At 35.0% G+C, this 18,083-nt stretch overlaps 1 protein-coding gene across 1 annotated transcript; it reads right to left on the reverse strand.

The window, feature by feature from the left end:
• Positions 1-3,382: 3,382 nt before the first annotated feature.
• LOC126591548 (NAC transcription factor 56-like) lies at positions 3,383-5,212 on the reverse strand. Its single transcript, XM_050257265.1, has 3 exons — positions 4,886-5,212; positions 4,437-4,744; positions 3,383-4,285 (listed from the first exon to the last, which is right to left on the reverse strand). The coding sequence occupies exons 1-3, from the start codon at positions 5,106-5,108 to the stop codon at positions 3,710-3,712; spliced, it is 1,107 nt and encodes a 368-aa protein (XP_050113222.1). The 5' UTR covers positions 5,109-5,212; the 3' UTR covers positions 3,383-3,709.
• Positions 5,213-18,083: the final 12,871 nt, after the last annotated feature.

The raw sequence follows: 18,083 nt of genomic DNA on the forward strand, positions 1-18,083 counted from the left end.
TTTATGGGGTGCTAATATAAAAAGCTAAACCAAATTCAGCCAAGAAAATCGAAGAAAGGCCATGTAATTTACATCAGAGAAAGAAAAGGAAACCAAATTAAGCAAGCAAGCAAGAATAGGCTGAGGAGCGAATTTAGGGTAAATGCAGGAGGAGCTGAGGAACAGGAGCTTCTTGACTCTGAGTCCGTAGCCGCTGTCAATGACGTTCTTTTACAGTCTGACATTATTACTCATCACGGTAATAGAATTGCTAAGTTGCAATCCTCAAAATAAAAAACCATTCGAATTAGGTCATTCGGTTTTCATCAAACTCACTCTACCAGCCAAAACAAATAAACTCAGACTGCAACCTACCCTTTAGCATCGGCAGGATCTTCTTTTTGGTAGATAGAGAAACTGGTTTTCTCTCTGTCTGTCTGATTGATTTATTCAACTTAATTTTGTTTGTTGTCTTCTAGAATGAAAAAGTCTTGAAAATGAAGGACAATAATTAATTTTAATCATACAGCTTTTAAATTCTAGATCTGCTTTCTTTTTAAAGCATGAAGAAGAAAAAGTGTCTGCTCTCTTTTCTTATGAACATTTTCCAAGGCCAAGATTGTAAATATTTGCACATAAGAATGTTACACAAGAATATTTAACTTTGCACGAGAGGTCATTGGTAGGTCAATTCTCCTCTCCGCTATCAGCTTGTATATAAAAAAAAGAAAAAAAATTGTCAAATAAGTATATATATGTTTGAGAAAGCATATGAGACGGGATGCTCCGGGAAGAACTGGGAAATGAAAACTATTGATGGCATTGTCTTCAATGTAGTTTAGACAGCCAAACATATGGGGTCAGTTGAGAATTCCTCTGCTCCTTGTTAATGTAATAGAGAGCGGTTCACTTGATGGTTTGGTTTGTTAATCCAAATGGTGCATCTCATAGATGAAACTTGGTGCGCCTGATTGGTTATTTAATATTCATGTGAAGGATGTTAATGTTTCAGAAATCTTGGAAGAAAATAATTTCAATTAGGAAATTGTAACCTTGTAATGTATGGGGCGAGATGTGTGGTGGGTTTCTAGGGTTTGCGAAAGCATCTTCCACAATGGGATCAAAGAAGATAATAGCGCATTTTCATGATCGCAATGATCTGCACCAAATTAAGCAGCAATGATGCGAAATTTAATAAAGTTGTTTTGTACTCTTTCCTTAGAGAGGTATGTAATGAAAGGGTATTTAATTTGTGTGGTTTTAAGATAATGATTCCTGTAGATGATTTTGCAAGAATGGTCGCGTATATAGTCAGCACAAAAGAAAAGCCATTTGTGAGGTAGCCTCTTGTTGTCAATTTGTGTGAAAAGGTCATGGAATATACTTAACCACGTCTTATCAGTCCAATGAAAGAAAATGACACACACTCTCTCAAATATCTTCAAAATCTTTTTGGAGATAGAAATATCATGAATTGAAAATAAATAAATAAATAAATCAGAGGTTTGGTGTAGGAAATTAAGGTAAAAGCAAACTCATATTTTTTCTTCAATGCCATACTTGAAATTTCAGGCTAGCTTCTTCTTGTGCAGCTTAATTAATATGGGTTATCTCTCTCAAGATGTTGATTCACACAAACACAAACAAACGAATATGAATTTATGTACTAAGAATAAAAGCGATTTTCTCTTACTAACCAGAATAATTATAAGGGTTGTCACCTGGGTACAATCTCCACTTATATATATATATATTTGATATCAAAAGTAATTTGCACAAGCATCCATCAAGAATAACTTTAATTAATTAACAATTCCGATTAATCTTTACAAGTAATATTTTATATTAAATTTATCCAAACTATGAGAGAAGAATTCGAACTCAGATCTAGAGGGGAGTACACTTAGTCTAGCCAACTTGGCTAAGCCTAGCATTTAGAAAGAAAAAACAAACTTAACTAATCTCACGTCTACAATTTATCCTTAATTTCTATATTCAGTCTTTCACCTCCAAAAGAGACATAAGAAAGATATAAAGTTCCCTTTTGTAAGGAAAATTTGTTCAGTTCATTTCTGAAAATGTCATACCGCTTATTTTAAAAGCTAATTATTTCATGCAAAATCTCACAATGGTGACTTGGTATGTCACAAAAAGAGAACTTGAGCTTTCCAATTTGTTTTCTTTGAATTATCTTACTTTTGTATGCTTAATTATATGTATTTCTTATTTTCAAATGAGTGATTTCATGTAATTGATTAGTTAATTTCATAAAATGGATAGAGTAAAAATGAAAAACTGAATGTGATTGAAGATATTGGAGCATGTTTTGGAGCCTGGGATTATGAGAGAAATCGGATAAAAAGATTTCGACTAGCGCGGAAACTAATACAAATACTTAATTATTTAGTGCTGAAATTCTCTCAAATGCAATAGTAAATCGACAGACCACACTTCATAGTCTAATCACCATTGAACCACTCAACGGAGAAGGGTGCAGAAAGTAATTAGACTTTGACTATCGAAGTTAACCGTGACTAAAAGAATTAACGACAACAAAGCATGACTAACCTTAATACCGATATGATAATATCTGATCTGACAACAAATCATGCGTGATTTAATTAAAAGCAATGGAACCCCATGTTCATACTACAAATTAGTTACATGTTTATAATTCTTTTCCAACCAATTATTAAGAAGAAATTTCTTGTAATGCTGTCTACTACTGGTGATAGCTTTTTAATTTTTTACTTCGTGTATGATATTACCGTAAAATCTAACTTGAATATGCGAATATATGCGAAGCGTACATGTGAAATTATACATATAAAACTGCTACTGCTTCACCTCAAACAAGTCATTTGAAAATCTGGAAAAATGAAAAGGAAGAATTAATACCACAAAGGCGTATAGATAATATGGACTTCACCTTCAGATTGCATGTTCTTTCTTTTTACAATTTATTTTAAGTAGATGTGGAGAGGAAGAAAATGGTGTATTACGAAGAGATCCTTACCTTGTGGGTTCATGGTGTTCGATGCGAGAGAAAGCCAAAAACCTAGCAAGAAACTACTAGCTAGCTATACCTAGCATAATTTATGTCTGATCACAACACATTAATCATGTATAGAACTTCAAGCACATATATATGAGGTTGATGATCAAGATGAAAGTTAAAGTATAAAGATGTAAAAGAAATAAAAACACAGTAGTACAATTTTTGCCTTCTTTAGTTTATAAATATAATTGGGAAGAAATAGAAGTTCTACAATAAGGTTTAATATACAAGTGTATATTAATGTATTCTACAGAAAAATATAACATATCTAATCTTTTTTTTTTCTACAACAAAAGCAAGCACCTCATCCTCCTTTTCTCTCATCGTCTCTACATATGAAAAAAATAAAGGGAGCAAAAATAAATATAGATTTATATTTCTATCAGCAGAACACACCTCACCTGAATTTATAGCAGCTACCTTTTTGTCAAAGGAATTTGCTGATGCCACTCTTCATCATTATCTGGACCGTTTGATTAATTTCCTAAGAAACAAAATCTCAATCTCCCCTAAGTATCCAAAATCTATACAAACAATTTATACCCTATTTATGATCCCCTAATTAACAAGAGCATAAATATATCTAACATGATCATCGTAATCTTCTTCAAACCTTTGCCAATCGATCCATCGATCTCAATACGTGCCATAATCATCAAATTCATCAACCCTCTATCCCAAATTGGAGTCAGAATACCAATTCCTCCCAGGCAGTTGATACGGCGTCCGGAATAGACCGTCGCCAAGTGACCCCAATACTGCATGTTGGTGCAATGGTGGAGTCTGAGGAAGCTGGGAAAGTAGATTGGCAATAGAAGTAGAATTGTTATTAGTAGCACCGCCATTAATCCCATCACCATTAGAATTAGTACCAGTGTCCAATTGGTGTAGTTGTATTCTCTTGCTTGATGAAGGATCAGCAGCCGTCTGGTCATCCTCCTCCTGATTATTCCAGTACAGGGATGGAACTATTGGCCGTTTTTGTGGCAGCTGATGAGTAGAAGCCGATCCGTCGGTGCTGCTCATCATCCCGTCAAAAAAAATTTGGTTATTTTCCATGAAAGGCGGCCCATAACTCAAATTAGACTTTGGAAGGTGCAGCTTCATATTCTGATGGTGGCCCACATGACTTATAGATGGTGGCATCAACGGTCCCAAGATGTCCTCCATGGAATCCTCCCTCTCATGATCCATCGGCCTATGTGTGTTGTTCTTCTTGTAAATTCTACACAGCACCCAATCATCAAGCTACACATAAACAAAAACACATTAATTCAATTTATTAATCTCCAAATTAAATTAACAAATAAAACGTACGTACAAATTCTACCATGGGGTCCAAAAACCAAATTTAAATATCATTAGTGAACTATTATAGAAGTGCTTAGTTCTGGATTACCCTCAAGGAGTTCTTCTTGTTGCCCAAGTCACACCCTGGTGGTTTGTTGTTGGGCTTGTTATCAGCAAGCCTGTACTCGTGCATAATCCAATTGGTTTTAATTCCTTTCGGGGGTTTTCCTCCATAGAACACAAGTGCTTTTTTCACACCAACTTTCTGAATACCGCCGGAAGTCAGCACCGGCTTATCAGTCCCCGTCGCCTTCCAATACCCGGAAGTCGCCGCCCTATTTGGTCTCGCTCCGTTCGGGTATTTCCGGTCCCTAGGACTGAAAAAATACCACTCTTGCTCTCCAAACGTAGCCTTAGCTGAACCAAGAAAGAAAAACGAAAAAGAAGGAAACACATAATACAATCAGTATTATTGTTGTCGGTAACATATATACACATGTTATAAGAAAGAATTTTATATACACCTGCCGTATGCAAGAAATTTAATTTCGTGCATACCTGGGAGCTCCCAGGGGTCGAACTTGTAAAGGTCGACGTCAGCGATGATGGAAACCGGAAGGGGAGCGGAGGTGGCCTTTTTCTTGAGATAGTGGACAACTAGCTCTTCATCTGTCGGGTGGAAGCGGAACCCAGGTGGGAGGTTTGGCAGCGGAGGAGGTGGTGGCTGTGGCGGCTGCAGCTGCTGCTGTTGTGAGCCCGTTGACGAGTCGGTGCTCTCCATCTTTGGTTTATGGGTTCGGAGGGTTCCTTTGCAGCCAAGCACATATTACATATCACACAATTTACATATAAAGCTTTAAATGTCGTTTGGAGGTGGCAGACTTGCAGGGCCCCTGTTTTAAGTATGTGAAGGGGAATATCGAGCTGCAGTTGCCTGCATGGTTTTTAAACAATGGAACCAATGGTAGAAGGCCACGTAACGGGATCAGGGGTAGATTAGACAGTTTATGAGATGTATAATTACTGCGTTAATCATGATTACGGAGGTGGCCTAATTTTGAGCATGGGATTGAGAGTGACTTTGTGGTGGTTAGCCTAGGGAGAGGGAGAGAAAGTGAGGTCATGGGGATATGGAGGTGATGGAAACCCTAGGACGACGCGAACTGGAAGGTGGGCCGTTGATAGGCCAACACGTGTAATTCGCAAACGTGAGAGAGAACGACACGTGTACTGTGAGGTGAGGTGGGGCCCACAGACCACACAAGGTAACAAAAAGATATAGACGGATAAGTCTGGGGTGGGAACAAGCTTTATGCTTCAGTTGTCATGCTTTTGTAGCGCATAATACCGCCAATTTTTGACAAGGACCCCACTTCACCAAGAAACCATGGGAGAGACTAAGATCAATTGGACATAATTTTCACTTCAATCTTTTCATCGCTTAGTGTAGGGATCGAAATTCGTTTTAGTTTTATAATGTGATGTATAAAAACCCATCACCTAGCCGGAATATGTGCGTGTAATGCGATGACAGATAATATGTACGACGTTTAAAATAAAAGTGAGTAGATTGAGAGTCAGATATTGCCATTACTATAACAAATATGACATTGATAAACAAATTTCATTAAGATGACATGGATTGCTATATGTATACAATGTTTATCTAAACTACATATTAATAAACTGTTTTTTTTTTAACCAAAATATAGGATGAAAAGACATTTTTGTCTTCTATCACAACAAAAAAGTTAAGAATAGTAATGTAATTTCACAAAACAAAATTTTAATTTTTTTTAAACCTCACATACAGGTGATTTTATCATTTCTATTTTTTTTAAAAGTAAACAAATAAAAAATAAACCTCCCTCCCTCTCTCCCCACTCCCACTTCTCTCTCACTCTCTTCCTCTCTCCTTCAATTTTAAAAACAAAAGTAAAATATTTCACACACAAAATTTCACACACTTTGTGTGTGGGCATCTAGTATTGTATAAATACATTTCAATCTTGTTGATTTAGCTGGGAATAATAAATTATTTGAATGTGACCCACGTGCTAATTACATGAAAATGTGGATTAAATGATAATACAATATTGGTGTCATGTAAACAATTGTGGTCTTGTGATGTACACATGAGGGCATGGCAATCCCTATATACCCTAATAATACTGGTATGTATCATGCATGGGCTCAGGTGGTGTTAAGATGTCATATATCAAACCCTAGGAGTCTCTTTTCCATGCATGATGTGTTTTCTGGAAAAAAAAAAGTTTAGTAAATTATTGCCTTTCAGGGTATTAATTGGAATATTATAAATTTAGTACTACCAATTGACTTCTAGGTGTAATGTTACATAACGGGTGTGGTAGTTAAGCACTTAATTTTTTAGATAAAAAAGGTGAAATTAAATATATCATCCATTCAACATTTGATGAGTTATATTATTATCTTGTAGTGATTTGGAATTACCAGAAACTCATGGTGCTGGTAGTGCATCAGTTGCAGAGTTTTTCATCACACCAAGAAATATCATGGGGGTGTCAATATTTGTTGTAGAGACGGATATTCATAAGGAGGTTCACGTGGTCATATTAAGTGGCAAAGTACGACAATTACATAATCAAGATATTTATTATTTAACACTGTCACATGATCATATTAAGTGACAAAATACTACAATTACATAACCAAAACGTTTATTATCTAACATGGTCACGTGATCATATTGAGTGGCAAAATACTATAATTACATATAGTAATACTAGGGAGACTAAATTTGTAGATAAAATTTAGTAAACTAAATGACTTAGAAGTTAGTGATTGAATTATTACTTAAGTGTTGATAAACGTGCTCATTTCTTATTGGTGACACATAATTTAGATTGCAAATTTTGTCTACAAACTTAATCTCCAAGCATTACTCAATTACATAACTAAAACATTTATTACTTAACGTTGCTCAAGTGACAGGAATAACCCTACACAAGTTCTGACTTGTTCTACCATCCAGTGCAAACAATAAGAGAGAGCTGAGAACTTACCATGGATTGGGCTGCCGGGAGAGCCATAGAGTACCTTTAAGAGTGTTTGACCACGTACCAACCAAGCAGCAATGGCTCAAGAACTCTAATGGGTTGAGGCCAAAATGATGACGGGGGACTATGGGGGTGGGGTCTGAGTGCTGGTTCCGTCAACACCAAAAGGGACCCAATGTTTGTGATCACTTCTTGCTATCCAATATTACTTATCATCGTCATCGGAGATGAATTTTTCAATACGTCGGTAATACAATCTGGTACACTAAGAGTGGTTAGATACTTAAAAAAATCAAACTAATTAATTATGACATTTAATATACAAAGTTGTGTTCCCAGAATACTAAAAAACTTATTATCATCACAAATCCTAACATCACACAATCACATCTTTGCATCTTAATTAATTCTTACACCTCCACTCATTCATTCACACTCACACAACACAAGCATAAATGTAGACACGAAGTCTCACACTTTTAAAAGATTACTATGAAAATCACACGCACGTACGCACGGTGCCTCCAACCCCCTCTCAATTTTGATCATCTTAATTAATCAAACAACACTGATATAAAAATTAACTAATCAAACAACAATTTGATTCACTATTGATGTGAAATAAATAAATTTACGTGGGTTCTCAAGGAACATATACTATCAGAAATTAGTGTTTGCCTGACAAATTCTACCCGATGGGAATACATACTGGGCAAAGATACTTACTCCGACGAAATCAAAAAATCCAAATTATTCAGTAAATTATGCCTACAACACCTTTTTTTTAATTAAACGTCATTTCCTTCTTTAATTTTTATGCATCTCAAATAACCCAAATTTTAAGCTGCAACCTTTGTTGAGAATTATTCACGAAGGTAACGCCTTTGAATAACACTCTATTATATCGTAGTTCTCTCACTATTTCTATTTTGGTTTTGAATTTCTTTAGTACAAATGCTGCTTTACACTAATTTACACTAAGGATGATGGAGATTTTTTGAACACAGGACACATCAAATTGCTGAAAACTATCATAATCACCAGGTAAATCCCCCAATTGATTCTTATAAAACCATATAAATTTATCACACTGATCAACGTGCTACACTTAAATATTACATAACTCCAATAAAAAGAAGAAAAAAAATCCCTTACATATATAGTTTCTTCTTATTCACTCTTTAATTAAACTCAACTTTATAACCTTGGTTTGCTCATGTCTACGTAATTTGAGCGTCCTCCAGGCATATGCACGCAAATGAACTAATCTTCTTGATTGACTTTCTCCTTAATTTGTTCTATATGTCAAATAAACTCCTATATATAAGAAAAAAAAAACATAATCTTTAAAGGAGAATGAAATATGCAACTGTTGCTTATTTAGTTATTTAACCAATAGTTACAAAACGTAAGACAACACACACACACGCATACACTTTCTTTGTGAAGTTGTAGACATGTAAATTTTGGTGAATTAAATATTCAACAATATATTTAATTTTGACGTGCTAGGGCATACGTGGCATTACTCCATGTGTCTCACAAATTGTACACATGACATATGACATAAAAAACTGGACGAGTCACTGAAGGTGTCATGCGTTGACATTCGACGGAGTGTAATTAAGGAATTATCTTTATTAATTTTTTAATTAGTTTTAATTTAAATCAAACAAGTTAATTGATTTAAATTTAAAACAAATGAAATGTCAAATCAAGGATGAAATGTGATTGATTATTTGATTATCTTACGAAGTCAAATCCCGAACCAAGCGGTTATTTTGTCAATTAATCAAGTCTAAAATCAAAACCAAATTAAGCCTTAATCAAAACTTCCAGAGCCTATAAATATGTGGTTCCAAGACAAAGGAGGGACCCTTCAGAAACACATCCACATACCCCAACGCTCAAACTCCAAAACTCTTAAACACTCAAAAGATTCAGAAAGCACTCCACATTCTTCGCCACACCCGAAAAGAACCATCAAGCACCACTACACGTGCCGGTTTCTCCATTGCCACAAGCCAAATCCTTGCAGCATTCATGGGTTTGAGATCGAGTTACTTCGACCCTAGGATCAACAAGCCCACACACAATTCTACAACCCTGAGATCAAATCAAAAGATTCAAACTTTGTAAAGAGATTGTAACTCTCAACCTTACATTAATACAATTTATTATTTTGTACATGTTTTCTTGTTTTATTTGTTGCAAAAAATTTGTGTTTACAGAAGGACATTGATACCCCACTTGTAATTTGGTATAAAAAATGATATACAATTCATGTTTTCCTTTGCAAGTACAAAGGACAAGCTAGAGATAATCTACAGATCTTTGCAAAAATCCAGTCAACTCAATTGATCGTCAGAAATACCTAGCTAGCTAATCCAACTATTTCGATGCTTGCATATACTTTTCTGGGCTGCAGTAATGATTGAATAAAGAATTGTATGAATAATTAGCAAGTATTTAATTAAAGAGACATTTTAGATATGGTTCCTAGTCACTAGTGTCCGTTGATTCAAACCTTATTAGTTTTTAAATTTTGATTAAAACCCTTAACTTTGTACACATCAACATGTTAGCATTAATAATCCATATCAACTATTTTATATTTTAAATTAAACATTATATTAAATATTGTAATATAGACATCCTTTAAAGCAATTTTTTTTTTGTCCGAAGATTTAAATCAATTAAATAAAATAAATTACGACATTTTATGGGATATAAATCCCATAAGATTTGAAATTTAACGTTTATGGGACTAAAAAACAAACTCCACCCTTAGAAAACCTAAAGCCAATGAAAAATTGGTGATTAAAATGCGGAAAATAAGTTATGAAAAAAAATTGTTTTTTTATTGAATGAAAATAATAGTTGTAAATTAATAAGAAAAAATGTCATGGTAAAAGATAAATGTTCCCATAAGAATGTACCTATATACAATTGTATAGTAATTCACAAGAATGTACCCATATACAATGTCAACATTAAAACCCATATGTGAGAAAAAATAAAAACAATGTAGCCATATAAATTCTTAATGTCAAAAATGGTTAAAGGATAGAAAAATGGAAGCAAATCATAAGACCAAATTACTTAAGGGTACACACTATATAAATCTTATAAGAAAAAGTTAGACACGGGTACAAAAAATCTAGAAAAAATAAAAATAAAAAGAAGTTATAATGGTAGCATAGAATTAAAGTTGGGTACATGGATTAAGGAACAAGAGCAAAGAATGTACCCAAGAAAATTAAAATTGCGCTCGTAGCAATATATATAATGGTCATATGTTATGATGCAATATGAAGGTCATTGAGAAAAAATAAGTTTGATTTTTTTTTTTGGCGAAACTTAAATTTGAATATAAATATTCCATATAATAATGTTGAACTTGAGTGAGAGAATTTTGGGATTTTCAGTAACAAATGTTATTCAACCTTTTGAACGTGAAATGTGGGAGAAATTATAAATGAAATTTTTTTTGTAAAAAAATAAAAAAGATGACATGGAGGTATGTTATTAGTAAAATGCTGAGGTGCACAAAGTCAAGGGACCTTGACAAAAAACTAAAAACCAATAAGGTTTTAATCTATGAACCTTGGTGACTAGGGACTGGATTCTAATTTTTTCACAATAGAGGATCATTGATTAGTTTCAATTGAATTTTTACTATTAGACTATTTGTTTTTTTTTTAGTACATCGATATTTTTACACTAAGGGGAAAGGGAGTTCGGCTAAGCCACACAATGGGTAGCCTAATTTGGTATCGAATTCGCCATTCACGAGATTCAAAAATAAGACCTCTCACTTCCAAGTGAAGAAAAGTACCACCAAACCGTAGTATTGAGTGAGAATAATTTTCTTAATGGGTTGAAAACTTGATGTAGTTGTCACATCGTTATGCTTTCACATACCCCCGAACCATATAGCTAGGAAAAGTCATCACATAGTTATGCTTTCACATATCCCTGAACCATATATGAAAAGTACTCTTGTATTATTCACGCGCGTGATGCTTGTGCACATGTTCGGAAGTTACTACAATGTGATGAAAGTTGCAATAGGGAGAGGAAAACTAGGGTGCGGAAGAGAGAAAGTGAATGAGTATGTAGAATGTGGAGTTTTGATTCATGTGGCACCCATGTAGTGTGATGTTACAAGCCATACAACATATATTTCTATAGTATAGGGGTGTAAGTTGGATTAGAAGTTTCAATTCCAGACAAAAATTATTTTATTTTGAACACCCAATTCAAATCTGACATATGAAATTCTAAAACTTGGAAAAATATTATATTGAATTGAAGTTCGAATATATCATAAAAATTTCAAAATACATTGAAATTTCAAGCATAAATTGCCGACAATGTTTTTACATGATGTTGAAATAAAAACGATCTAATGACTAAAAAAACAAAATGAGTTTTCCCATGGAAACTAAAGTGAGCACTAGTCTCACATAATTCCAATATCACCCATAAAGGAACTCCACTAATTCGTTCTCTTAAATTGCTCACTTTGTTAGTGTATGATAGTTTCATTAAGTATTTTAATTAGAATGGGCTTTCAATTTTGATTTCTCAATTTATTGGAGATAATTAAAATTTTGATTTATCATTTAAAGAATTTTGAAATATCAAGTTCCAAAATTTTCCAAAAGTATTTGACGTTTTTGGAAGTTTTGAAAAAAGAAAAAAAAAAAAACAGGAAGAAAATTAAGGAATCTTTATAGATTAAATATCAATTTTGAAATTTTTTTTAGCTAAAATATCATGTTTTTAGTTTAAGTACCAATGGAAAAGTCAATCAACAAAATTCTATAAATACTACTATATTCAAAATGATTACATGATTGCCACTCAATCTTATCACATTTTTTACCTATCTCAGTTTTCTCCTGCGACTAGTTGATCAAATTTTTCGGTCGCAATGTGACATTCAATAAAACATGCTAGGTTATAAATAACTGAAGATGAAAAGTTGCACATATTATTTTTTTACTTAACTGTTGCAATTTTTCGACCACAATGACCGTGACCGGCAACAATGTCTGGCACTGGCATTGATGACCTGTGGGTCGTGTACAATGGGACAACAATATAATGTTCATATGCTTACAAGTGTATTTGCCCACAATTTGTGGCTTAATCCAAATAGAATGAGAAGGGATTGGTAGTTTTCCTCAAAGTTGATTTTTTTTCTTAAAATCTTTATTAAAATTGATATTTTAATATGATTTGCTTATTAAAAGATCATTTTAGTTCCGAAAAAAAAAAAACTTTAGATTGGAAATGGAACCCCCCCCCCCTCCCCCTCCTCCAAATCATCCAATTAAAAGATCATTTTAGTTCCGAAAAAAAAATAATTTAGATTGGAAATGGAAACCACCCCCCAAGTGGAAAACTAATGAAAATGACTTGAAACTTTGAGTTTTAATGATAAGGACAAAATAAAGGGTAAAGTGAATAGTACCAGGATTGACTTTTTAGTGTAAAAATGTGGTTTTTCGTTAAAGTGAACAGTACCGGGTGCTTTTCGTTAAAATTCCCAAAAAAAAATCCAAAAATCAAGTAATGTGTTTCAGTTTATCTGAACACGGTCACGTGACTTTACCATTCTAATCAAAGTGTAACATGATTGATAAAGATATATTAAGCTCTCTAGAAGAATATAAATTGTGAGGATAAGGGCTGCCAGTGCCAAATATGTTTATATTATTACGATGATGAGATCGAGCATGATTCCACATTAAAGGCCTAATTTTCTCCTTCCCCTCTCACAGACTTGGGCAAAGTCACAATTGCATGACCTCTCTCACATGTGAAAGAAAACTGGCTAGAGTCTCTGTTAGTTAGCATATTATAATTCATACCATACGTAATCGCATAAGTTGGGTAGAGAACACCAAATTCTGCAAAGTGCATGTGTGAGAGCTCTACACAACGTGCAAAAACACACTGGCCCTTAAAATTTTGACCCTAATCACATTTGCTTTTTGTAAAACATCATAATCACACTGAAATTAAAATGATGGCTTTATCTTGCTCGCTAGCTTGTGGATTTGCGTTTCTAAGTTGGCCATCACATACGAAAGCATGGAATGGATGTGGATTCATAGCTTTCTTTTATTACAAGATTCCTCTTGCGTCGCATGCATCAGCCTTTACCTGGCCTAAGTGACTTGTAGTGACCAACTTTCGACCACCTTTCACAAAACCCTTCTAAAAATTCTCATGAAGTTATAACATTTTTAACTATGTACGTGGTTGGATTTTGTTACTTGGTTCATTTGTGACGTACACTTTATCATCTTAAATTGCTTGTCACACTCACATATATATATATATGCAAGCAAGCAAGCTAGATAATGTAATTGTCATTGAACTAGAATCATCAAATTATAGTCAAAGATATACATGTTGTTGATGTCAGTAAAACTATATAAATCGACCAAAAGTATCATGAATCACCAGACCACAACGAAAGGATCATGAATGTTTATCCGATTGGTAAATACATAGCTGGGTTTTCTCTGCACGAGATTATAGCCGCAAAATGATGCTTACGTCGCAGATCATTGTCATAAATAGAGATATAAATGCAATATATTCTATGAACCTGTTGTTGTAGCCTATATTTAACTGACAAGGAGAGGGAGGCCAGCGGCACAGAGAAAATATAGAGAGATACGTGTTTGTAGGGTTGTGTAAAGGATGTGTTATCCCCCCTACGCAGTGCTTTTATTTATAGTAATAAGGGGAAGAAGAAATCCTTCACCTCCAAGGAATACAAGTCCTAATAGGGAAGAATAACTAGAATCAAATATAATCTAGGATTTACACAATCACACTTAAATACAAAGTTTATAACACTCCCCCCTTGAGTGTGTAAATACTCAAGTAGATTTGGCATCATGTAGAGTTGAGGAAGTCCACTCGTCGGCACTGATTCTAGGAACACAATAGTCTCAATAAGGTAGGAACTTGCATAAGGAAGCAAGTCTAAAAAAAAAACCCTATGGCTATGGTAAAAATATGAGTATGGACAAAATCCATAGTCTAAGGAAAATGCGTGAGTAATGCAAAACCAAATGAAACGTCTACGGGATGTCATCAGAGATATGATCAACTCAAGGTGGATGCCTTGTCAAAATCTCGTTAGATAGCAAAAACCCAATGGGAAAAATGTTCCTAATCGTAGGGAAAAAGAGTACATTAAGATCAAGCAAGTATACTTCTGGATACTTCCCCTGAGTTTGACATAATTCCAAAGAGAACTAACAATGGTACAACTCACAAAGTTTACGCATACCAATTCCTTGAACAAGCTTCTAAAACGTCGCATTCGGTAGTGATTTGGTGAAGTGGTCGGCCAAATTGTCTTGTGAACGGATTTGCGTGACTTCAATCTTCCGATGCTCTTGTTGTTGATATGAAAAGAAGAACTTTGGCACAATGTGCTTAGTGTCGTCTCCTTTGATGTAACCCTTCTTGAGATGTTCGATGCAAGTTGTGTTGTCTTCATAGATCATCATTGGGACGTCAACGACGGGGTAAAGATCGCAAAAGCTTCGAATATGGCCCACCACAACTACTCTCAGCCAGAAATATTCTCGAGTTGCTTTGTATAAGGCGAGAATTTTAGTATGGTTAGACTAAATGGCAACTAAGGTCTGTTTGGTAAACCTCCAAGAGATTGCAATGCCTCAAATGGTAAAGACATAACCTATTTGAGAGCGCGCCTTGTGCGGATTAGGTAAGTATCTTACGTCGGCATAACCAGCAAAGCGAGAATTGACTCGAGATAAAGGGGTACAGCAAGGCAAGAATCAACTCGAGATAAGTATTTTACGTCGGCATAACCAGTAAGGATAGAACATGCCCAGATCTGTAATACCCTTAAGGTAACGGAATATGTCTTTAACACCAATCCAGTGTCTGCGTGTTGATGCATTACTATATCTTGCCAAAAGATTAACAGCGGAGGAGATGTTGGGTCTAGTGCATTAAGCTATGTATAATAAAGTGTTATCACACTTAGATAAGGAACTTTAGGCTCCAAAATCTCTTCATCATCCTCCTTCGAACGGAAGGGATCTTGTTTTTTATTTAGCGATCGAACGACCATAAGAGTACTCGAAGGCTTTGCTTTATCCTCGTTAAAATGGTGCAACACCTTCTGGGTGTAGTTCGATTGATGTACTAGGATTCCATCCAAACGGTGCTCTATCTTGAGACCAAGATAGTATCGCGTCTTTCCTAGATTTTTCATCTCAAATTCCTACTTCAGGTGCACGACAGTTCTCTGGAGCTCTTCAGGAGTTCCGATGAGATTTATGTCATCAACATATACTGTAATAATCACAAAACTGGAATGTGACTTCTTAATGAACACACAAGGGCATAGTTCGTTGTTCACATATCCCTGACTAGTCAAATACTCACTCAGACGGTTATACCATATTCTTCCAGATTGTTTCAAACCGTAGAGTGAACGCCTCACCCAAATTTAGAGCGTGTTTCGGGATTTGGAAATATATGATCTAATCAATGTAAGTCCTTCAGGAACATTCATATAAATTTTCGTATCAAGATCCCCATAGAGATACGCAGTTACTACGTCCATCAGCTGCATACTTAGTTTTTCAAACACTACCAAACTGATTAGGTAGTGAAAAGTAATCACATCTATAACGGGTGAATAAGTTTCGTCATAGTCAATCTCGGGGTGTTGTGAGAAGCCTTGCTCAACAAGATGAGCTTTGTAACTGTAGACATGTAAATTTCGTTGCATGCAAATAATACATCACAAAGCTCCACGTGGCATATGCTCATCACAAATAGACAAGTCATCAATGGCATGTGGCACAAATCAAGCAAATGAAGAATAAAACTTCCCCAAATTTCGGCAAGGGGCCCAAATTGCTCCTAAAACTTGAAAGAAAGCTAAACCCTCCTCATAAAACAAGCAAGAATTGAAGATTGCTCACAAAATAGGTAACAAGCCCTATAATTCGGCCAAGGCAAGGGAAAGTAGCTGAAATTAAGACACAAAACATGCATAAATTCTCCCATGGACGAATCAAGACACAAATCAAAGCCAAATCCATCCAAAGGCAAGCTTTGAGAAGTTTATAAATACAAGGTCCTAAGACAAACATAAGGTCGACAATTTCTACATTCAAGGCCGAAATTCTCACAAAAGGAGAACCTCTGCCAAATCTTTGAAGACTAATACGCTGCTAAAACTCTCTTTGAAAAACGCACAACCAAAGCCAAAGCTTTCATTCGACCAAAACTAAAGCATCCCCTTGAAGAATCAATAAGCACTTGTGCCGATTTGTTCAAGACTTTGTTGCAAACTCAAAACTTATAACTACATTCGATTCAAGATCAAGTCACCAAGACCCTTGAAACAACGAAGTCCTACATCAACATCACCTTTGCTGCAGCTTTGAGGTGAAGACTATCCAAGCATCATTTCAAGCTCAAAACTTGAAGCAATCATTCAATTGTTCGTATGAGATTAAGTCATCGCGACCCTTGGATCAACAACCTACACATCTACATCAAATTTAAAGACTGAATAAGAGGAAAATTGTAAACAAATATTGTAACCTACAAATTCAAATCAATACAAATCTACTTTGTACATGTGTTCTCGTTTCGTTCGTTACAGAATTTTTGCGTTTACAAATTTGGCACGCCCAATGAGACCTCTTAGCCTCTCATCTTTGTCTTCAAATCCACAAGAAACACATATGGCATCAAGAAAAGATCAAGTTGTTCCCGTAATCAATGCGAAGAACAAGAACATCCTTGCCACAAGTAGTGGCACTTTGGGCGTCATAACCCGAAGCAAGGCAAGAGCTTTCTCTGCCGTGCCTTCCACCCCTACATCAACTATGTTGAATGAGTAAGAGCTCTCTCTGTCGTGCCTTCCACTTGATAAGCTCATATTTATATATATATTTACATCAAATTCACTTGTCTTTTCTTAGTTAGTTCCTTATATTTTTGAGCTATTTACTTTGTTTTTGTGTTTTGTGGGATTTGTCAAGCAAATAAAAGAAAAATAGCACAAGTAGGATTTTTAGTAACAAATTCGTCAAAACTACCTGTGCAGATCAGCTGACTTTGGAAGCAAGTTGCGAATAGCTCAGAATGAATTAGAGAATGACTCTTATATGCTTGGAAATCTACGGATGTCTATTTTCTGGATCATTTCGCGGATTGTTAATATCATTTTTCTAGAAGTTATGGCCGTTTTAACACTGAAAGGTTTCCAAGACGCTGAGCAGTTTGTAACTGCAATGAAAGCAATAAACCCAATAAATCTAGCAGCCAAAACTGATGCAGCCAAGAACAAGTCAGCTGACACATATTCAAATATCAGAGGAAATGAAATTAAAAATGAGGATTAAGAGGGAGTAATTGGCATAAAGGCTACCTAAAGTGTTACAATTGTTTTACCACATTTCCTCTCACTTATTGTCATCACTAAATGGTAGTGGGTTAGTTAAGGAGAAGAAAATGATGCAGCAAGAATGGGTTTAAAAGCAGCATTGGGGAAGGAAGGAAGGAGAGAGAAGGCCTTAGTCGATTTCTTTCGGTTCTATCTTCTCAAACTCATGTCTATCTTTTGTTTTTATTTAAGGATTGTGTGTAACTAAATTTTTAGTAGTTAGGGGCTGTTTTGAAGCCCCGAA

Source organism: Malus sylvestris, chromosome 11, assembly GCF_916048215.2.
Source record: "Malus sylvestris chromosome 11, drMalSylv7.2, whole genome shotgun sequence".
Taxonomy (NCBI): domain Eukaryota; kingdom Viridiplantae; phylum Streptophyta; class Magnoliopsida; order Rosales; family Rosaceae; genus Malus; species Malus sylvestris.

Coding starts and splice junctions, on each gene's coding strand:
- LOC126591548 (XM_050257265.1), bottom strand. CDS start 5,108: ATGGAGAGCACCGACTCGTCAACGGGCTCACAACAGCAGCAGCTGCAG. Junction 4,745..4,885: donor CGACCCCTGGGAGCTCCCAG/GTATGCACGAAA, acceptor TTCTTGGTTCAG/CTAAGGCTACGTTTGGAGAG. Junction 4,286..4,436: donor ACAAGAAGAACTCCTTGAGG/GTAATCCAGAAC, acceptor GTTTATGTGTAG/CTTGATGATTGGGTGCTGTG.